The sequence below is a fragment of the Patiria miniata genome, unplaced genomic scaffold (genome assembly GCF_015706575.1).
Source record: "Patiria miniata isolate m_02_andy unplaced genomic scaffold, ASM1570657v1 HiC_scaffold_29, whole genome shotgun sequence".
Lineage (NCBI taxonomy): Eukaryota > Metazoa > Echinodermata > Asteroidea > Valvatida > Asterinidae > Patiria > Patiria miniata.
The window spans coordinates 6,041,427-6,065,538 of NW_024037068.1; the positions used below are offsets into that span (position 1 = coordinate 6,041,427).

General features: G+C 40.6%; 1 protein-coding gene across 3 annotated transcripts; it reads left to right on the top strand.

Annotated features, from left to right (window-relative positions):
• The first annotated feature begins 2,910 nt into the window (after positions 1-2,910).
• LOC119736109 (ornithine decarboxylase-like) lies at positions 2,911-21,435 on the top strand. Of its 3 annotated transcripts, none has more exons than XM_038210121.1 (12): positions 2,911-3,030; positions 6,229-6,368; positions 6,660-6,756; positions 7,419-7,495; positions 12,040-12,212; positions 14,498-14,632; positions 16,335-16,500; positions 16,977-17,154; positions 18,164-18,285; positions 19,234-19,360; positions 19,973-20,060; positions 20,465-21,435. In XM_038210121.1, the coding sequence occupies exons 1-12, from the start codon at positions 2,919-2,921 to the stop codon at positions 20,493-20,495; spliced, it is 1,446 nt and encodes a 481-aa protein (XP_038066049.1). In that variant the 5' UTR covers positions 2,911-2,918; the 3' UTR covers positions 20,496-21,435. The 3 variants fall into 3 exon arrangements, with proteins under 3 accessions (XP_038066049.1, XP_038066050.1, XP_038066051.1); XM_038210122.1 differs by having other exon boundaries at positions 12,112-12,212; XM_038210123.1 differs by having other exon boundaries at positions 2,941-3,030; positions 6,213-6,368.
• Positions 21,436-24,112: the final 2,677 nt, after the last annotated feature.

Consider the following 24,112-nt stretch of genomic DNA (forward strand, 5'->3'; position numbering starts at 1 on the left):
AAATCATAGTGCAGTTAATACAAATACATGTACTTACATTTTCAGGGCAAGACAACTCGTGAACATGCAACATTTTGTTTCACTAAAACACACCTGATAACAATGTCTGAGGTTAGGATATTTTTGATATTAGACACAAACATCACAGTATAGCATGCTGCAAACTCGAACGTCGCAAGATCACATAGAAACAACGGCATAATTATGTTAAAGCATCATAGCCAATGCTTATTTTGAATCAAAGTAAATAGTTAAGATATGCAACTGGCATATAAGGGATCTTTTGGATACAAGGAACAGTTTTGCCATACAATTAATGTTTTGGGTATTCAGAGTCAATTCAATGCACTAGGCTATATGTGTTTCCTTTGTACACCAATAGTATTTACATATAGCAGAAATAATTTCAGCGACTTATTAATTGAGATCTTCCTTTTGAGATGGGTTTTGTACCAAAAAATATACGACCTCTCCCTCTGACAAAAAAAAGGTAATTTTAGAGAAACTTAAAAATAAATTGCCTCAAAGCAACAACGGTATGAAGTTGATTCAAATGTTAAAGAGTTAACAATACCAAAAAGTGCACAAATCGTCCCCATGGGGTCCTGAGCAGTTGGACTATAAACAGTCAACAAATGTGCTCCAGTTCTTGCTGTATAGCTGCTTTTGTCGAACTTAGTATTTGGTTCGTCCTGATGAATTCTGAGTGATAAATGAAAAGAAAAGCAATGTACATTTGAGAATAAGATGACGTACTGGAACTGAGGAACAGTACACTCGGATACAGGTGAAATAAGGCGGAAGTTATTACAATGTTCCGGTTAAAAAGCCGGTTCCTCAGTGGATAGTATTTTGGGCGTTCCAGAATGATGATGTGTTATGGGAGTCTGTGACACGTGGACACTACAAGCGGCCGCTGTAACTGTATTCGCAAAACGGCATGAACATAAATGTTTCACCTTAATGCAATTATTTTTTCGCAAAGTTTTGCTTTTATCTTTGGAACTCGAGCCTAATTATCATGATGAGGACTCGAGTCGTTTGCTCGCCGTGACTCGAGTCGAGTCATTTACCCTTAGGGACTTGAGTCGAGTCGAGTCACCAAAAGTTGTGACTCTGCTTTAAATTTATAGATCTAGCCTACCCACGACAGGACCAGGGTTGTCTGGCCATGTGATGCAGTTGATGCGGAGAGCCACTTACGAACAAAAAGAAACTCAGGCATATCAACAACCTGAATTGGACTTTCTAATTGCTAACTATTGACAGCATACACACGTACTTGTAGTGGAGCAGCATAGCCCCAATAATACCAAATATTGTGCAATCTGTGATAAAATTATGAATTAAACTTCGCATGTTGGTTCTTCATGCCTTGAACAACATTTTTATTTATAAGAGGCATTTCATATTTGACTTCCGGTGACCTTTGAGAGTCAATAACCTTTAACAATTGTTCTTCAAAACTTCACTTTCCTATGTCCCACGTCTACGTCATAGTTTCCTGCCAGGCTACTGAGGCAGTCCGGGGAACGACATGTAGAACCAAGGGCGCTGGTTGGGCTGAGCAAGAGGTTAACTCTCTTTGTAGAGGGGCATCCTGGATTGACTTATCCAAGGATTTTTTGCAACTTATACCATTGCCTGTCACTGCTTAAGTCAAAGACGATTGATATTTTAGTAGTGGATTGGGGATCCAACGATTTGTGCGATACCAATTCCCCGCCAGAAGTTGTTCTTCAGAATGTTGATCAATTTCTAGATCATCTAAAATCACATGGGGTCACTCCACAGGAAATTGTGTTCCTCTCTGTAATTCGCAGGACGGTTATTTCCCGCCCTGGGCAGGTTTCTGGCACATCATTCAATCACAGAGCCGAGAAATTCAATCGGTTGCCTACTAGTAAATTAAATGAGTATTCTGGAATGGGGATATATGTACAGAGGAGGATTGATTATCCAAAATATCTGGGATATGGTTGTCACTTGAACCCAGGTGGTAAGGTCAAGTACTTCCAGGGAATTAAAGAAGCAGTGTATAAATGCAAACTATAGCTTTTGTATGTATTGTGTTAATGCAGCATGGTTATGGTGCGTGTTTAATGGTTGCCAGAAGAGCTACATTTAGTACCACCTGAAAGTAAAATTTGGATGATTAGCCAATTACATTATAATTAAACCTATACAGCCTCTTGTTTACTTTTGCCAGAAAGTGACTGCATCTGTTTTCATCACATATGCCTAGTAGAAGTATTTTAGGCATTGATATTGTGTTTTATTTACTGGCATATAACCTAGAAGCACTGGTTTTTGCCGTATATTTTGGATCTATCTGTAAAGTGTAATGAAGCATGTTGAAGCTACATTTACATGTTTGGGTTTCTGAACTTCTAGTACAGGAAGTCTCACACTTGACATTCAGGGTTTGTAGAGAAAGTCGATGGAATTTTACACACTTGGGTTCCATTCAACTTTATAACTACAGTGGAAACTACACTGTAATGTGTGCATTGTATAATGCACTTTAAGTGACATTCCAGACTAAATACAGAGAATGTGTGTGTAGTTACATTGTATCAAATGATAGTTAATACATTGTATAAGGTTGGTATTGACCTTGAACCTACGTTGGCATGGGGATGTGTAACATTATGTAAAGTTTGGGAATGGATTAAGCCCATATTACCCTGTTTGCATGTATGTTGATTACTTATTGACACTGTTATGTTGTAAGCCTTAAACAAACAATGGTTAAAAGTGCTATGGTATTTGAAATGACTTTTTGTTTTTGGTCTTTATACTGATTTTGGACCACTTGGGGGCCAAGTGCCTTAAAGTTGGGAAATTGTAGTGGATACAAGGGCGCCCTCACTTGGCGGGATTGTTTCGCGCGCTTTAGAATAACAAGCGCATTTTCCATGTACCTTTTCACAACTACTGGTCTCACTTTCATCGGTCTTGTCTTGTATTTGAACCGGGCAGTTTGGAGGAAGACATACTGTAGTATAATCTTTGAATACCCTGGAGTGGGTGAGTTGAGACACGAATTATAAGTCATTTGTTTTATGTGATTTTCGACTAGTTTTACCTCGTCGGAATGTACACTAACTTTACATAATGTGTGTGTACGTTGTATTTCGTTTAGTGTGTGTAGTGCTATGCACAGTTATACATGCATTGAAGTAGACATGGTGCACATGTATTGTACTCGCATTGTAATCACATGTATTGTATGCACATGTGCATTATAATTATCCATGTAGGGTACATGTACATGTATTTGTGAATATTTTATTTATTTAGTTAGGGTGTCTTTTTAAGAGGTGTCTTATTGGAGTCTCTTTGAGTGGAGTCTTGTTGGGAGACACATGACCATGACAGAATATATTGAGTTGCTGAAACTGATTGAGTCAGAGTTTTCTGTGGGTGTTACATCAGCCTGCCTCCCTGCCGTCGCCTGACCAGGGATCCAGATCCCTACTCCCTGTTGCTGTACACACATCGACAATCCAGGAACTACGCAAGTATACTGACCACCACACTAAGTATCAAAAACATAGGTATAACTTCAACGGGTAGCTCTACTGACATACATGTCAATAGTAAACAGGTTCACTGCGAGGTTATCTGTTTAACAATGACCTCAGCTGCCGATGCTCGCACTATTATTAGATACAGTTAAGTAGCATTGTGTTTCGATTGCGCACTTCAGTCCTATCAGCCTATCTGTTCCAAGGACACAACCATTACTCTAAACGTTGCCTTGGCGGGTAGGTGAGTTACTGTCAACATTTCTATTACGTTACTCAGTTTGTCATTCGTGTGCTTGTTAAAACCTATTTGTCAGTTCGAAGTGTGTCAGTGGAAGTTATACCTCAATTATTTAACTGGGGTGTAAATTATTACTGGGACGCCCTTGATGCTTTAGGTCAGTTTCAAGAGTTTACTTACAGACGCCTCTGCTGCTAGGGTTTTCTGTGTAAAAGCATAGTGCCCAATGAGAGACGAGAGTTTAAAGTTTGTAGCGACTGCTCCTTTAACTTTTACTGTATGTGACCTAGTAAGTCAAACGTCAGAGTGCTGTGACTAAGCATGATTAGTCACATTTTCGAAAAAAGGTGGTATATTGGAATAGTTCGTTTTCCCTAGTATCTGTTTTTGATCAATATAACAATGTGTGTATTTCTGTGTTATTTCAAAACAAACTTTCAATTCCATTGATAACAAGTTTCCACTTTTGCTTGATTTATTTGAAAATTTGTCGAACCTAAATGACTAATCCGTCTAGTCAAAATGACTTCTTGCGATACTCTCAGCATAAGGCCTGGTAATAATTTGTATTATTATTATTATTATTTTATTTCTCTCCACATACATAGATATAGTCAATATCATTAAAACATTATAAACCAACAACAAAACATCAGCACAAGAAAACAAATAATGTGGAGAAGGCAAGACCGTGCAGGAAACCAAAATCCTATCAACCAAAGGTACAGTCTGCCCGTTTAAAATGTGAAGTGAGGGAAAATTGACAGTAAAACAAAGTATAAATAATTACACACTTATATTAAATTTGTATGACACTTATTGTTCAATTTAAGTAAACTTTACCACCAACTGCTGTCCACCAGTGCAACATTACTCAAAGGGAAAACTGTTGGCAGCAAAGAGAAAACTCTTGACAATGCCCCCCCCCCCCCTCGCGGCGAATGGACAATTTCAAACCTCATTAATTGTGTCCGCCATCTTCGTGTTCGGTGTCTTGATGGTTCACGGAACTAGTCTTTCTCTTCGTCCATTTTAAACCAATACAGTACGTTATGTACAGTGACAACGCCTGAGTCGTTGAGGTTATTTTGTACTGTCGAGATAAGTGAAACAATAATTTTAGTACAAAGTTCATGTGCAGGTTTCGTCAACTATTGCCAACCGCGTTTTGGCATAGTTTCCGCAGTCATGGGTAGTCGACCTACGTTGCAAATAAATCTTGATTGATGTGTCGCGTTTACCGGATTGGTAACAATATTTGTCAGTTTCAAAGCCTTCTACAATTGTTTCTCATATTTGTCAAACTATTTCCATGTCCTGTCTTGCAAATCACGAGTTATTCTCCAATTAATTTGAGGATAACATTTCTTTTTGCTACTTGGTTTTTCCGGTCAAAACTTTGCCCCAAACTGCCCAAGTTAGCCGATTCAATTCTTCAAACCGCACCACCATACTGCAAATAGAACTGTAAAGTTTTTTTTTAATTTTTAAATTTATTTTGGCTGAAAAATGTTTCAGGGAAATACTCTTTATATTTATGAAAACCACCCTTTGGTCAATTTTGACATTGTCAAAAGTTGACAAAAGTGCTACATAGTGCACTTTGGAGATTTTTTAACATTTCCTTACAGATTAGTACATGAACTAAAATTTCACAAAGCCTTTGTGCATTCCATTTTTAAATGTACATGCACAACTTTGCTTATATCTCAATTGTGTCAAACTATATGACTGAGGTTAAGTCACGTGTCAACAGACATCATTATATATTCAGTCCTTCCAAGATTGAAAAAAAAAATGAGTTCATGCATGAAGGTTTCCAATAACAGGTGTCACATCTTTATATTCACAGTATTGAAACGTTGTATAATAGTGGAGCAGATAACATAAAGTTTGAAGTGGAATCGTAAAAATGGTGATACAAGCACCCAAATTGGCACAATGATTCTCTAGGGTATACTTCACAAAATCTGCCCTAGTGGCCACTTGAAAATCCAAGATGGCGGCCATTTGTCAAGATGGCCGCCAAAATGAGCCCCCTAAGAACTATTTTTTTCATACAAATATTTTTTTTTATATACAAACAAAAATAGTTGACATCCAAAGACCTGAGAGTACAACCAAACAACTGCCTTCTGTGCAAACGCTCATAAACACCGCATCTTTCAAACTGCATCATTGTTCATAAACCGTTGTCAGTCTTGGACGGTTTACAGTCTTTCTTTATAACAAACGGGGTATCAAACTGAAGTTAACAAAAGTCCCCAAAAAGTCTACATAAATGACATCATAAAAACGATCAGATTCAAACTTATGACCGCCCAATGTGTGGGACTTTTTTTCCTTCTTTTTTTGCGATGTTTATTCCAAGATTTAAACATACCCAAACTTGTTCTTGCTGCTATTTAAAATCGTTGAAATGTGTCCCCCTTCTTGTAAAGTCTTCATTCTCCCTAGACTTCGAGGCAAGACAGTTTGAATTCGGTATGGAGCTGTTCGAAACCCCAACAGTTAGACTGAGTCTCTACGACAAGGAAACCACCATTGTGGAAATCGCACAGGAGAGGACCAGGAGCAAAACGGAGCCGAATCGTACGGTAAAATATAACCGCAGTTTGGAATATCGCGTCATTAACGTCCCTACGTAAGTCGCACGTCATCATCAATTATAAGTACGGGCGTGGAAAGGACTGGTTCCCTGACGGTTTATAAAACATCGTCTTTTAGGTATTGCAAACTATGAAACTATGCGAACAAGTCGATACGAGAAAGTCGGCGAACAGTAAAATAGTATCAAATTGCACATTTTAAATAATTTATGAAAACAAAGTTATATGAGGTATGTTAGAAAGCTAACACACTTTGTGACGTCGTCTTTTTCTCAAAAGGATTTGGAAGATCCATTCATTATTTATGACCTGGGTGACGCAGTGTGCAAGGACAAACAATGGAAGGAGTCGCTACCCCAAGTTCAGATCTTCTTTGGTAAGACAACATTGCTTAAATTAAGTATATTATTGATAAGTTCTTTTTCTGCTGCCTTTTTCGATAACTATTGTAAGCATCACGTGAATGAACGTAATATGTCATTTGACTGCATGGTTTTTTACAAGCCTCCGATTCTTGTTTATCTCTAAAATTCACACTATGAGGTGATTTTTTACGTGAACCGAGTAATTGGAATTGTTACAGTAGTTAATTAGCGACAATTAATTAGCAAACACGTGTGTCTCTTCGTGAAAACGAAAATTCAAGTTTCTCACATTGTGGCCTTTTCTGTTCAATTTGTTTACCATATAGGGGCGCTTGTGTGTACGGTACGCGCGCGCAGCTGAGAACGAAAAATGCAATCATCGAGATGTTGGCCCCTTGCATCTTTAATTTAATTTTGAAATTAATGATGTCTTGCTTACAGAAACATGTCGAAATGGTTTAAAGCAAACTAGCGAAAACAAATCGAAATCGAAAAAAAAGGGTTAATTTTTGACATTTGTCTCCATGACAGGGAAATAGCAAATGGGAATATGTGACTCTGTGACGTCTTTCTAATAGACATTTGGAAATAAACCACAAAGGGAACTGGCTAGGAGCATTAAAATAACTTTAAACTTCCATATGCAAAACTAATTCCTTTTGGTTATTTCTAGCTGTAAAGAGCAACCCGGATCCCGTGTTCCTGCGGCTTATGATTGGACTAGGCAAAGGCTTCGATTGCGCCAGCAGAGTACGTACGAGAGACTAGTGTGAAGTTGGGTGTTTTCCTGCGGACTTTCCGCATCTCAAATCTCAATCTGATTACAGAGGGCGCTGTGTAAAATTTTTATACAGAATACTCTTATTATAATTTTGTGCTCTGAAATAAGTTTCCCTTAACTATTATTTTTATCAAAAACAAAAAAACAAACAAAAGAACATGTAAATTGTTGACAGCAGTCCCGGATGCTCATACTACAATAGGTCTGCCCGTCTTTTTGTCTTGTTGTGGTTTTTTTCTCTTGCTTTTTGATACCATCATCGGAATGTATCAGTAAAATGTTTGAGTTTGTATCAGTAAACAATATTTAACGTATATGAGTTTATGAATGGGAAAAAAACAAGCAAACAAACGAATGTATACATACATAATGCGCATTTTAGCCTATTATGTGCAATTTCTGTGTAAATGGTGGTTGCCAAGCAATATCTTACAGCTACTGGAAAATTATTTTTGTTGGGTTAAACTGTATGCGCACTACTATAAATTAAAGTGGGAGCTGGGGGGGGGGGGGGAGGACAACGCCATTTGCGTCCCCCGCCCAATTATTATTGGGGGAACATGTGTCCTCTATCCCCCTCCCCAACCATCGCCACCCATGCTATTTAGTGAATTGGAAAAGTCACCTTCCTTAACCCTTTTTTTTCATTTCGTTGCTTCTATTGCCACTATTGTTCCAATTCCCAAAACATCACCAGCTGTGGCCAACAAGTTAAGGCCGATTGCTCTTACAGACCATTTTGCCAAAGTTCTTGAAGGGTTTGTTGCCAAATGGACATTTGAGGATTTGGCACCTAACATAGATCAACACCAGTTTGGAAATCGCAAGGGATTTTGCACCACACACTATCTTGTTGACTTGCTACATACTTTGTTTCAGCATGCAGAGAAACCTAAAACATCATCCACGCTTATCAGTGTTGTAGTCAAGGCCACAACCTCCGAGGCCGAGGCCAAGGCCGAGGCCACAACCTCCGAGGCCAAGGCCGAGGCCGAGGCCACAACCGCGAGGCCAAGGCCAAGGCCGAGGCCACCACCTCCGAGGCCAAGGCCGAGGCCGAGGCCAGCTATCAAAACACGTAATAAAATATAAATCACTAAAACAAGGCTAAGATTATGTTTGAGTTTTAACATCTTTTTAGTTGAATTCACTGAGTTTTGGAGTGCCTGGCTTACAAATTTACAGCTTGCAATAGGTTTCTTCTTGTAGGGAGTCCGGCGAATTTTATTTTTTAAAGAAATCTCAAGTTTTGTATTACTGAAAGCAAATTACACAACAAAATCAAAGGCGTTTGAATCAGGCTCATAGGTGTTTGCCCTTTGGAGATACAACAATTTAAATGGCCAAATTTTGAGTTTCTATTCTGTTAGATTTACATTATTTACTTTTAACATGTTTTATAAATCTTATTTTCAAAACCTATCAAAATGCTTAATATCATAGGAATCCCCATTAAATAAACAACAACTTGATTATTGAATCAGGTTTTTACCACTCATGATAACCAAAAAGTTACAACCCCCCCCCCCCCCGACCTTCGCACTGTCCAGGTGCGCGCCGAGCAAACACCGCGATGCGACCAGACAATGCCAGATGGCCCGCTGTTACGCACGGGCAAAGCATAGTTCCAATCCCGCTCCACACAACGGGATAAGTGTCCACGCATTATCACTGTTAATACCGCGGTACCAGACAAAGTCTGGCAATGGCCAATCGATCCCGCTCCAAACAACACGGCAACACGGAACATGCGTGCATGATATCACTCAGTTCATCAAAATGACCATGAATTCTCGGATCATCCGATTTGAATCCAATGGCTTCGAAGAATTTTAAGATCATGGCAAGAGGTAGGGAGTCCAGAGGTTTTGGCCGTATATCTGTAACCACGCAAAATTAGTCAATTTCAAACCGTGCTTATACATGTAATAAGTATCAACATGGCTCTAAAAATACAAAAAAGTATTCTGGTACCACGAGGAATACTGACTCCTATTATTAAAACATTCATTCAGAACTTTGCATTAATATTCATTTGGATGGAAAAACGAATTCTGAAATCGCGCTTTCCATATCGACCATTTGCGCCAAACATTACCGTGTGAGCCGGAACTTTCATTTAAATCACCGTGTAAAAATAAAATCTACTTGATAAATCGTAACTGTTTTTATCATATCTTTATGAAAAAAAATGGTACGGACTAGTACACTCGATCGTACCCATAAAGTTCAGACTTGTACTGAAACAGTGGCCTATAAAAAGAAATGATTAAGCTTGCCGCACCTTGCCGCAAATCATTTTTAAAGGTCGGGGTACAGAGGCGAAACGAGAAAATTTTTGTACAACACTGCAACCAGACTAGTCTACTACCACATGTTATTGTACGCAGATGGGATTGGTGCCAGACTTATGTAGTCTGGCACGCGGTAACAGTTATAACGCTTGCACGCACATGGAAAGCTGAAGCGCAGGCTAGGCGAAGAGGCTACGTACGTGAGTACGTTCAATGCAACCATTTCCAGTTCATTCGTGCGTACACTGTATATGCGTTCGTTTCACGGAACCCACTGCGGCAGACTCTCGAGGGTTTGATACGGTAAAAATTTAAATTAATTAGAATAGAAAACACATCAAAATGGGCGGCCTCGAGCCGGCCTTGACCGATTCGCCGAGGCCGGAAGGCTCCGAGGCCGAGGCCAAGGCCGAGGCATTGCACCTCCGAGGCCAAGGCCGAGGCCAAGGCCATGAAAATCGGCCTCGAGGCCGGCCTCGAGGCCGAGGCCGGCCTCGAGACCTCCAACACTGACGCTTATCTTAACTGACTTCAGCAAGGCCTTCGATCACATGGACCACAACATCGCTATCACGAAACTACTTGCCTTAGGAGTTGAACCCACACTAGTCCAGTGGATTTGTAACTTTCTCAGTAACCGACAGCAGTGTGTGCGTTATCGAAGAATCAACTCTGATTGGACCAATGTGCATGCTGGTGTCCCGCAGGGAACACGCCTTGGACCAATCGTGTTTCTAGCAGTAGTCAATGATGCGCTCCAAAACAATCATGACTCCACACATTACTGGAAATATGTAGATGACCTGAGTATAGTTGAGAATCGGTCCTCACATGCACCATCAAGAATGCAAGAATCCCTTGAGTCCCTTGTTCTGTGGTGTGAAACAAACAACATGAAGCTCAATCCTGCGAAATGTTCATCAATGGAAATTAACTTCATGAGAGACCCCCCAATCCCACCAATCTTCACCATATATGGTCAACAGCTCCCGCAGTCGGATACAGTGAAACTTCTGGGTGTACACATACAGAAGAATCTCAAGTGGGATACAAATGTTGACTCAATATTACAACGAGCAAATGGACGGTTACACATGATCCGAGTTCTCAAAGACCATGGTTTACCGGTAGAGGACCTTCTTACAATCTACAAGGGGTTTCTACGGCCGCTTCTAGAGTATGCTGTACCACTCTGGAACGGCGGAATAACCAAACAGCATGTACATCTTCTTGAACGTGTTCAGAAACGCTCACTCAAACTTATATTAGGTTCTGATTACACTCATTATCAACATGCCCTAGATACTCTTAGCATACCGACCTTGAGTAGCAGACGAACTGAGTTGTGTCTTAAATTTGCCACAGATCTGAAAGCAAATTCCAAGTTGAATAATATCATCCCCACTCGCCCCACAAATGGCAGATTTCTACGTAATTCCAGTATTCCTCAGTTGCAATATAGAACAAATAGATTCAAGAACAGTGCAGTACCCTACCTCATTGACTTAATTAATTCTAATTAATTCCAGTGTTGTTTTAATTTTATGATTGCTAGATTTGAAGTTCACCAGTTTTTATTCCTTGCTAGACCCCAATTCTTTTCAGGGAAATCCTGATGAATCGCAGGGAAATCGGGGTGATTGTGGTTGTCGTTATAGCTGTAATCGTTGTTGTTGTTGTCTTCGTTATATCTTCGTTGTCACTGTGGAAATTGTGGTTATTGTTTCAATTGTAGTCAATACTGTTCTTGTTGTATTCGTTGTTACTTTTGTCATCATTATTGTGATTATGGTTCTTGTCGTCCTTATCGTTGTCTTAATCGTTATTCTTGTCATTATATAGTCGTGATTGTGGTTAATTGTTGTCATTGTTCTCGTTATCTTTATCGTTATCTTTGTCAAATTTCTTAATTATTGCATACACATCTGTATATTTTTTATCACAACTGATACCATATGACATTTTTTTTTATCTGTAAAATGGAATTTTTAATTAATGAAGATTGGCATGTCAGAGATACTTTTGGGTTAAGACAGTTTTTGGACCTTTCAATGTAAAAGTACTTGTTTATTTTAAATTTAATTTAATTTATTTTATTTAATGTATTTGTATTAGCATTTTTATCTGTTGACTTGATCCAATTCAATCTTTGATTGCCACATCAAGTCTAATGAAAATAAACCATTTATCTATCTATCTATCTATCTATCTTCTTGAAGAAAGAAATAGAGACGGTGCTTGATTTAGGAGCAAGTCCAGATCGCATAATCTTTGCTCATCCCTACAAACAGGAATCGCATCTACGCTTTGCGAGGGAGAAAGGGGTCAGGCTTATGACCTTTGACACAGAAGAGGAGCTGCACAAGGTCAAACGTGTATACCCGGAGGCCAGGTAAGTAGGCCTATTATTTTGTCAATCCGTTCCGTACCGAGTAAAACTGTTACACATGCAGTCTTGATACCCAATATTAAGGGAATAAATGTGTGCTCCGGAGGTTTTTATCACTCTGTTTAATACCACTTAGAGTCTGGGTGCTGATAATTACCCGAGCCGGAGGCGAGGGTAATTATCAGCACCCAGACTCTAAGTGGTATTAAACAGAGTGATAAATACCGACGGAGTACATATTTATTCCCATTCATAAATACCTTTTCGGTAAAAAAAAATCATATAATTCGTTCAAAACATCCCGATTTTGTTCAACAATTCACTTTATGCTTTTTGAATCATCCCTCCTGCAAAATAATGGAGTGTTCAGCTGGCGAGTAAGATGAAAACAACCCTTTTATGGAGATTGACGCGCGCGTATCATGTTCTATGCGATGTCGCGCAGAACGCACCTGGCGCGTTGCGTTTTGAATTTAGAACTATAAAATTCTAACTCCCTGGTAGTGTTGCGCATGCCTACGTGAGGATTGTGAACGTTCAACCAATTAAACGATAAGAGGCACTGGATTTTTAGGAGTCCACATTTTATTGTGACACTGGAAAAGTGTTTAAGACCAGCTAGCCATGTCTTTATCATCCGTTTAATACCGGCCACGTGACGGGCTCTCGACCAATAGGAATGGCTAAACTGTCTGAGGTATTTATGAATCCCTTTTAAGAACTTGTCAGAAGCGCATTCCTCCATTGTACTCAATTCAAAAGGAACGGCGGGAAACGGACCATTCAGACGAGTACTTGCTTCGTTGGTTACCAGCTAATATTGAAGGGAAGATATAACATTTGCAAACATCACAAAACGAAATTAATGATCAGCTTATCACGAAAAACCTTACTGGATTGTAGGGGAATTACAGTCTTAGCATCCTGTAAAATCGTGGCTCCTGGTGAGCTGACATTTTCAAGACCATGTTTCTAACGCTGGTCGGCCGACCAGCGCTGGAGAAAACTTTTGTTTTCTCAAAACTGCTCTTACTTTTTCATATTTACGTATTCCGCATTTTGTTTGCAATTGATTACACACCTGTGAAGGGGTAAAAGACTGATTCTCTGACCTTACAATTCCATAAAGTTTGTAAATTGCTCCGTTTCTTTTTAAGGGGGATCAGGGAGCCAGACCACAAGTATATTATTGGTTTTCTTGCTTGTTTCAGTATTAACAAGTCCAAAACTTGAAACAAGTCAGTTAAACAAAATTTGCTATAATATACTAATCCTCAAAAGCATGGGAGTTTTCCCATTGGCTTTTTCCCATGGGAAATTTTATATGGGTTTGTCCCATGTCTGGTTTCCTATAAATTCTCAACAGATTCCAAATTGCTCAATGGTATTTTTCAATAACAACTTTCTTAATACATTTTAACCCTGTGTGTTTTGTGTTATTCATCATAGGTAAAGCATATCACGGAACTCCGGTGGGATTTGTTCCATGTATTAGGAGTGGCTTAGGAAACCAATGTTCACAGTATTGCCCCCATACCACTTTTCAAGTTGTACCATAATATCTTATTGAACCCAATTTAGTTTCTCATAAATATTTTCAACCAAAATAACAAATGAATCAATATTATCCAAAGTTCTTTGAATGACACATTTTCCACATAAAAAAAATACCGTATGCTTTATTTGACCTCACTAATCAACAAAACAATTCAAAAATGTGTATATGGTAACAATTCAATCACAACCCTCGTTATTGAAGCGATTCTCACAAATATGTCCCATGGTGTTCCCATGGTGTTTCCATGGTGTCCCATGGTGTTTATTCCATTGTGTTCAATTGGTAAAAATCCACGGGAGTTTCCCGTGGTCAGCATCAAAATAGAATTCTTGATAACCTCTATGACCACAAGGGAAACATTTTTAATTGAATTCAAATTTAATCAAATTAAAGAAAGGTTTGCCTATAATTTGGGAGTGCAATTGGGTATATGATGGTTCCCAAATGGATGGTTCCCCAGACTACAAGAATATGATTGGTTTTCTCGGTTTTTTTCTCTCCAGAATCTACGAACCCAAAACGTGAAACAAGTCAGTGCAACAATATTTGCTACAACATACTAATCTCCAAATCCATTAATTTCTGAAAACTGCAGCAAAAGCAAATGTTGTTCAATCCCTTTTACATTGACATCCATATGCATAACCAACTCTTACCATTCAACACATGCATGGACCGTTTCACTGATACTGTTGCTAATCCGCACTTAATGTTGTGATTTCGTCGTCAGGCTGGTACTTCGCGTTGTCTTTGACGATGCTACTTGTGGCCTGGAAATGGGGGTCAAATTCGGATGTCGCAACAGTGAAGTGCGCCCTTTAATGGAGCTTGCCAAGGATCTGGGACTTGGCATTTACGGTGTATGGTAAAACAGAACAATTCGATATCACTTCAAGAGTCATGCACACTGTGTTGTATTAAGAAACAATCAGCCCGGTGTATTTTGGAATCTTCACATAATCGGGAACACAATATGCCACCCCCCTTTTTTTTGGCGAGCTGCGAAGCAGATGCGAGCCTATGTAATACCAATTTCCGTCCGTCTGTCCGGGCGTCAGTCCGGCGTACGTCTGTCCGTCCGTCCGGACGTCCGCATTCAAATAAAAATGTTGAAGTTTTTGGTTCTAGCTAACTTGGTAAAAAAAAATGCAGTTTACATGTATCATCTCTATAACTTACAATTAGGTTCATTTCTTGGCAGTTAATTTTATGATTTTATTGAGGAATTTTGATTAAACAAATGTTAAAGTTTTTAATTGTTAAAGTATGTTTACTGGCATAACACGTACATACATGTACACACATGTACACACGTACCGTACCCGTGTAACATGTGCACTCTGCATTATGGAGGAGCATTCATATGTATGTGAAAGTGCTTCTGGTTTGATCTGTTAGTTTGATGGAGTTGGAGTAGGGATGGGTAGGGATAGGTAGGGGAGGGTGGGGTCGGGGTGGGGCATAGGGGTTGGTTTGGGATGGGTTACAGGAGGATGGGGTGGAGGATAAGGGGTTGGAATACTGGGTTTGGGTGGGGTAAGGATGTGTAGGGGTGGGTGGGGACAGGTAGGGGAGACAGGTAGCAGGAGGATGGGGTAGGTGGGTGTAGGGTTTGGGTTAGGAGGGGGTGGGGGAGGGGCGGCACATAGGGATTGGAGTAGGTGTTGGGGTTGGGTGGGGATGTGTGGGGGTGGGTGGGTGTAGGGGTTGGGAGGGTGGGGGAGGGGGTGGGGCTGGGATATAGAGATTGGAGTAGGGGTTGGGGTGGGGATGTATGGGTGGGTGAGAATGGGGTTGGTGGTGGTAGGGGGTTAAGGTAAGGGAAGGTGGGGGAAGGGGAAGGAGATAGGGATTGGAGTTTGGGTGGGATTGAGATTTGTAAATAATGGGTGGGGATGGGTAGGGGGAGGATGGAGTGGGTATAGGGGGTTGGGGTGGATAGGGGGTTATGGTGGGTTAGGGGCGGGGCGGGGCGGGGATGGGGTAAGGTTTGGGGCATGTGGTGATGATGCTGTGTCTACATGTACATGTATGCCCATTCATGTTCCGCATTTGTGGATACTACACAAGAGTTCTTCCATGGTAATACATGTATGGGGACATAAGACGCTGTGGGGCTGCAAAAAGGCTCCACAACAGGGTCCTTAATACCCTAACAATGGAAAACTTCCATGTAAAAATGTGTACATGTACATGTATTATTAGGACATTTGTTGACTATTTATGTTGGCATTTAAAAACTGACCCCTACACCTTGAATTGGCACATCAACCAGAATCCTGATCCCCATCATGCCCATCCCCAACCCTACCTTCAGCCTCCCTTCCCGCCTTCGACAGCGAGCCATGGCGGCTTCGCCGTTCTAGTTTTTAACAGCAACCACAAGCGGGCGTTATCATAACTTCCCTCGGTTTTGATCAAAGTAATGCCGTTTCCCTTTCAATAATTGTTAAAGTCGTAATGTTGGCACAAAATAAGGCTTCACCTCAATTCTTAATCCCCTTCATTGATGATACAAAACTAACCCGTAGCTTACAATGTATCCACAAACAAATGTGTTTTTTTAGTTTTCATATCGGTAGCCAGGCCGGCAACCCTCGGGTTTTTCGCGAGGCTATCCGATACACCCGGCCAATCATCGACGAGGGTAGACGCCTGGGTTTGGACATGAAGCTGCTAGACATTGGCGGGGGATTCCCGGGCAGACTGTATCCCGAGGAACCCTTCGGAAAGGTACCGAAGCAACGCGCGAGACGGCGCGTCGCCAGACATTTTAATTTCATAGGGGCGCTGTTCATCAGGGATCGTTTGTACCCCTGTCCTATCCAATGAATGGATGTTATGCAAGTTTGGCATGCAAATAAAATGCATACCAGCGAGCTACATAAAATGCCATCACCATTCAGAGTAGGGTGTGCATTTACGGGTAGTACAGGAACTGGGCACCCGATTGAAATTTAAAAAAACCAAAAAAAAAGCAAACACGGGTACCCGTTTAAGAAAAACCCAATATAAAACATACCAAACATTCAAATTTTGGAAGTTGTAGTTGGGATAGATAGTTATAGTTGGGATTGTAGTGCAGTTGTTTTTATTTCTTTGTTTCTCATTCGAGGGTTCGTATTGCTAGAACAACAATCAAGGCAATTGAGACTTGACAGCTTCACATCTTTTTGGAAATTCACTACACCCCCGTGTTTTACCTCCAGTTTGCAGAGGCAGTCCGCGAGGCCCTGGAGGAGAACTTCCCTCCAAGTAGCGGCGTGAGTGTCATAGCTGAACCGGGAACATTTTACACACGTTCGGCTGGGTATTTAGTGGCCAACGTCATGGCCAAGCGGATTTACAAGCCGAGAGGGAACAAGGACACATACCACAATGCAAATGGTAAGATAACCCCTTTTTTAAGGAAGTGTCACGCTGAATTTCAAAACGTCGAATGCTTGAAGCTTCTCGTGTTGCTGTACATGTATCATTGAATGAGGCACGATTCCTGCTAGCGGTATTTGTCATGTTTAATTGAGCGTATCTGTTAGGAATGTCTTTCGTCTGATCTAAAAAGAAGAATACTAACCTTAAATGATAACACAAATTGGGAAATGTATGGGTTGTGCCCATGGTTTTGCCCTTTTTATGTGAGAAAGAAGAGCAGACGATTAAATGTCAAGGTTTCAATGCTAAATTGCCTCCCTTTTAGATGATTTGTTTTGTTTCTTACATTGCTGATAATGGGAATAAAGCCTATGCAATTGAACAAGTTAAACGTTACCTAAAAGTTCATAAATAAAACCGTTCATCCAAAGTTGCTCAGTGTAAGATATTGAGTCTTTCTGTAATCTTCAATTTACCGGAAGGTTTTCAAATTCCTTCTTTCTGACTCGACCATGCAACGATACTTCTCTTGAAAAATTATTCCACGTTATCCACGATCGCATCCCCACGTAACACATATACGCTGAAGTTTACGTCGCCTGCGAGCCGAGCATGTATATACCGTATAGAGGTACGTACTTGGGCTTAACTAATGTGTTCTCGTTTAATAATAATAATAATAACGTGCTCTTATATAGCGCTTTACATTATTATTACCCCTGATCATTAGGTCAATTAAACATTCCAAATACCATCTCGGCTCCCTGGGGCGTATTCAGCTCGATGCAGCCTGTTAAGCGCAAAAAGCTAATTCAATCACAGTAACCATCTCTGCCCTCACAGGTACCCATTTACTCCTGGGTGGAGAGAAGCAATGCGTAAAAAGTGCCTTGCCCAAGGGCACACGCACCATGACCCCAGGCAGGACTCGAACCCACAACCTGCAGAATTACCCGCAGACCATGAATCCAATGCCCTTAACCACGAGGCCACAGCACTCATTGTTTTTGTATTACGCTTTCAGGCTCCACCGATAAGGCAATATGGATGTACTACTTGAATGTGGGAGTCTTCAATGCATTCAACGGCCCGTTGGCACAGCTCGTTTCGACTTTCTTCGAAGTTCCCGAGCCGCTTCATCCAAAGGTGAGAAAAGCATTGCATTTTTTTGTTTTAGGATGTACTATTAAACTGTTCGCCACTAACGTACGATGGCCAACAATACAGACATGCTCCCGACATTGCCTTATGTTTTTGGTGGTTTTTTTTTTTTTGGTTCGAAAACGCCGACGATTCGCACACAATGATGCTTTTTTGTTATATGCACCATCAATTGACAAGCCTTACTTCACTGGCGAAGTTTAACATCCGGTCACTGTTACTATTTCGAGAATGTTGAGGTGCTGCTGTCCACGCTGACGCTTGTGGCAGTGGGCGCCGCCGTGGTGAAGTTGTTTTCATTCCATAGGCCCACACGTGATGGTGCATTCGCTGGTGCCCGTCAAACGTTTGCGTTTAAACACTACCGTGATTTTGAACGCACCCTGTATGTTGCAAAAGTAGCGATAAAAACGTGTATGTGGAGACCACAGTAAATTTGTATTATGTTCAGCTGCGGGAAAACAGCTCGACAAATCATCTTGTCTCTCCGTTAGTCTGTTCAGTTAGTTAGTATAAAAAACGTTGACATTGTATGTTACTCCCACCCTATTATTTTGACCAATTTCAACCAAGCTTTGTCAAAAGTATCAGTAGCCCAGCCCCAACATGTCACATGACCAAACTGGAGTCAAAAGTCATCATGGGGTCACAGACCTGATTTTGTTTTACTCAAAACACTACCCCTGGAGTCAAAGGTTATCATGGTGTCACTTGGGTCAAAAACCTGATTTTCTCTTACTCAAAACACTATTCCTTCCAGAAATTACATGGCACAATCACTTGACTCATGCATGAACACGAAATCGTTGGCCCGCAGCTTGCGAGAAATTTCCGATCGAGCTTGTTAATGAAATACACGCTATTTGTTTCATTTAAACACAACATTTTAGCAAGTCATCATCAACATTTCACCGAAAAATTATAACTCTGCAGGATTCTGGTGAAAAGCAACAGTTGAAACCCTCCTGCCTTTGGGGACCCACGTGTCATCCCCACGATGTCATATTCGAGAAATGTATGATGCCAGAGATGGAGAGCGGGGACTTCGTCATGTTTCACGGTACGTATACAGACGCCTTGCTGGAACGGAAAAGGGCGCTCTGCAGTGTGAAAAGTGTGGACGGGAGAATCATTTCAAAATTCGGCTTCCACTTCATTGCCAGGACAAGGAACATTCAAAAGCTATTGAAACAGGGAATAAATAAGCGCTTGGCCGGTTTTAAACAAGAAAATCTTATAGCCAGGGAGCGTCTATAGCCGCGGCCGCTAATCCTCACTTGAATGCGTTTGCCAGATGTGGTACGCCGTGACACACACGGCCAATGGGCAGCAGCTCACGGCCGCTGCTTTGGTGCAATCCGCTACCACACAAACGAGGTGCAGTCATGCTTGTCACTTGTTCCATGTATGGAGGAATCCCCCATTAAGTTCCGTCCTAGGGGTTAAAACAAGTTAGGGGTCTGGACGCTAATAATTGCCCGAGCCGGAGTGGACGTGACGCAAACCGAATTCAAGGCTTCTCCTTCAAGCTTAAACCGTAAAAAAAAAACCGTTAGCCAGAGACCAGTCTCTTAGAGGTAGTTCTAAATCTAAAACTGAATGTTACCGCATATCATGTATGTGTCTGACTGATGATAATTGCCTTCCTTTCTTGGTTGATCAATACACTTAGATATGGGAGGTTACATAACCTCATGTGCGTCTGGATTTAATGGCTACGAGGTCCCGCCAACGTCTTACATTGCACCGAAGGAATCTCGGTAGGTAGGCCTATGGAGCTTGACTTAGGTGTTTTTACGCCTACCTATAGTAAATACAGTCAGTTGCGCTAAACGGGGTAAGGTTACGTCTCGATAGTCCGACGTCCCAGTGGTCAGACGTCATATTGGTCAGATAAAACATAGCAGGGTGTAGTTCCACTGGTTCAGGCTCACTGACCCTATTAACCGTAACCCTAATCCTATGAGGCGTCGGACCAATGGGGGACGTCAGACCCATGGAACGTTGAGACCAATATGCCTCGGTCATGTTTAAGTGAAAAATCCGTGAGGGAAAATGCTACTCATTTATAGTAACAATTTGGTGGTTTGCGTCACGAGATTTAGCATTGTTTTTTCCTTGGTAATTGGTAAACCTTTTCTCTCTGTTGTTTGTTAATCCTCAGACCACTTCTAGAGAGGATATTCTCAGCCTAGACGAGAGAATTCCTATTGCTGATACGAACAACTTGGAGTACGCGTGCCTCAGTGCCTTCGATTGATACTAATAACATTTACATAAAATTGGGTGGTAGATGTTGCAACATGAACCAGACAGACGTCGAAGCATGAACCGGCTTGATAACACGTGGTTAAGGTTCATCTTGTTGGCCTGCAGCTGCTTAGAACGTACCGAAATAATTATGCAGCGAGCCAAAAAAAAAAAAAAAAAACCGTGTACGATGGAATGCTAGTCTTGTGTGTTTTCATTGATCAAATCTTATCGTATTGTAGTGTAAGGTGATATGCCAGGTCCTTGTTTGTTCCGTCGGCCAAACGCAAACGGAAAACAAACAAACGCACTCAATTTCGTGCAATATCAAACACACTAATTTATTAAACGTCAGCAACTTCTCTATCTCTAAGCACACTCACTGAACTCAGTCCTTTGTCTCCCCCAGGCTAGACAACTTACAAAGGAGTCAAGCGCTTTTACACAATGTACAACAAATAACTTGCCCCGGTGTCTGGCCAAACCCTTCCTGAGTAACTGAACAACAGAACGATAACAGAAACAGTTTCTTTGTAGAGCCTATTTCTTGAGCGCGCGCTAAACAAAGGAACGTATAGGGCAGCGGACCTGCAAACCAGACAATGCCGGAGGTATAGCCTACCGATATACCGGCACTGGCTTATGACAAAGAAAAGAGAAAAAGCTTCCTAAAGTGTCCGTTGGGGTATTTAACAGTTCAAAGTATGATTGGCACTATATTTCTTGTCTTTCAAGTAGTAAACCTTTTTTTAAATCTACTAATTGTATGTATTTCGATGGCTTCTCGGAGCCAGTCAAATTGTCACTAATAACAGCTTGTCATGAGGGAATCTAGTCACTATATCCGATATTATTTAAAAGATTACGTATTTCTTGCTTTAACGATTTTGCAGTCAGGATTTAACACCTGACCATTCATTATTGGTGTCCGGAGCAGCAGAGCGGTGTTTTGAATTCAAATAAAATGGTATTTGAAAACTGTTGTCTCTTGAACAAAATGTATGACAATTTATCTTGATTTTATATTCTTATATTTTCTTTTGGTATTTTTGATGATGGAGGTTTGTGTTTTTCTGCTACATCAATTTAAAATTACGTAGCTTATTTTGTTCTCTTTTTATTTAAGTTAAAGAATGCTTTATTAATACTATTGTTAAATGTAATAAATACATTTAATTTTGAGCGTCTTTGTTCATATCCCGTTTATGATTATTTCCTATTATCATTGTATGATTATATACGATAGCACTAATCTACAACCAGTCTAAATGGCAGTCAGTAATATGACTGATTTCCATATACTATATGGAGATCAAGATGACGTTATGTATCCAAGAATGAACAACAATTTACTTAAAGGTGTCATGAAAGCCCATTCATGTTATTAGCAGTGTAGTGCCTAGTCAAGTCAAACACTGAACATGCCTACTTCCGCGAAGTCTGATATAATAAACCAATATTTTACCGTTAGGCCAAAAAAAAAAAGTCTCCGGTTTCTGGTATGGAGCTTGCCCCAAAAGTGGTGCGGCGACACGGCTTTTCTTTTTTTTTTTCCCTTTTTTTTTTTTTTTTTTGGCTTCAAATGTCGGCTGATGACTGCAAATGGTGCCCGACTAAACTTAGTGCAAATATATGGGAGTCCAGAGAGGCCACATAAATCTTATTCTCGATCATAACCCCATCTAAAAACACGTTAAAATTGTGCAGCAGCAGAATTCCAGTCAAACCAGTGAGTTTGGCGGTTTTGAAACATCATCTTGTATTGAAAAAAAAATAAAAATCATTTTGCCGACGCGCATGGCTACGGCGACGCGCGCGCATACCAGAAACCGGAGACTTTTTTTTTTTGGCCTTAGGTCCAAGGGCATTGAACAGCACCACCTTTTCTTAGCAGCGGCTGGTGTCCTGTCTCACCCACCGTAAAGAGTACCCCTGTTGTTCGATGATGTGCAAATAATCTAGCGGTACAGGGTGAGTAAAAGGAAAGCGGAACCCAAACCCCCAAAATTATATTTGATATTTAAAAAAATAGTTAGCACCAAAATTAATAATGACTGGAAAGCCAATTTCCTAAGCTACTTTAAGATGAAAAAATACTGAAATTGCTCAATCCATTCAAAGAATATCGTCATTCAAAAACAATGACCCTAAAACCTGTCTCGTCTAACTCACCCTGTATATTCCTAATGACTTACATGTCGACGGTCAATAGGTTCATTGCTAGGTTACCATTGCACTGATAACCTTTGTCATTGCCCGCATAAAAGGTACACGTAAGCGTTTATTTTCGATTCCGCACTTAATGCAGCCATATCAGCTTATCTGTTCAAACAACACAACTATTTACTATAACGTTGCGTTGGCGGCTATATATGATAGTCAACATTTTCCATACGTGTCAGATTGCCATTTTTTTTGCTTGTTAGATATTATTACTTTCAAAAGTTGAAAATCTCTATAATTGAACTAAAACATGGGGAAGAACAGTTGTTGTTTTTTTTGTGGAAAACCTGTGAAGAATAAAAAATGATACATTTGATTTTAACATTCTTGTAAACATTGTTTTTCTCTCATTTACTGTTAAATTGGAAAGCACTCAACCAGAATAAATGACAAACAGAAGTTTTCAACTACGTTCGCAACTCATTAGTGTTGACATTAAATGAAAAAAAAAACATATCGTACTACTGCCTAAATCCCCAGTAAAGTTGCTCCTTAACCGAGCTTTGGCTGGTTTTGGGAGAAACCTAGTTAACATGTCTTGAACATAAAAGAACGCGGGAGATCAAAACCTATCATAAGCCAATTGTCGAATACGGATTTCTTCTGAAAAACAAGACGGTTTCTCCATAAGATCACAGTCTTTTTTTTCTTCCAAGTTAAATCTCCCCCCCCCCTCCCCCCGGCGAAGCAACGGGTGGACGTGGGGGTGGGACGCACGCCCTCTCCCTTCTTTCAAAAAAAAAATGCCTCCCCCCAAAAAAAACCCCAAACAAACCAACAAAACAAAAAACATCGAAATGTGGCAACCGGAGAAAAACACAGTCCTCAAAATGACCATGATTATTGTGTATAACCGCAAGTGATTTTTGTTTAAAAATTTTTGTTTCTTTATTTTTCTTTTCACAAAAACTGTTTTCCAAGATAGGGCTTTTATTTGAAAGTCCCGTGGACAGCGAATATCGCCACCTATTGTCTGACAATGACCATGATGTTGGTTTTGAACAACGCCCCATGGGTATTTGTCTCCAGCCGGACAAGCCCCCTCCCCCGCCCCCACACCCACGCACACACAAGTGTGTACTTGCCTGCAATCGGGGACCCCCTATAGTCCCTCTTTTTTGTACTTTTTAGGAAGACCTCATATATGTTTTGTACACATCGCCAAATTGGGGACCTTCGGGAAATTGAGGACCCTATTGTCCTCTATTGTTCAACGTCCCCTATTGAATGCAGAAACTAACTCATTGCACACACAATTTGATTTTACAGCGGCCGGTTGTCCGACGAAATAAAAGAGTCCACCTTTCAGCACGGATGCAAGAAATTTGGCGCCCTCCAC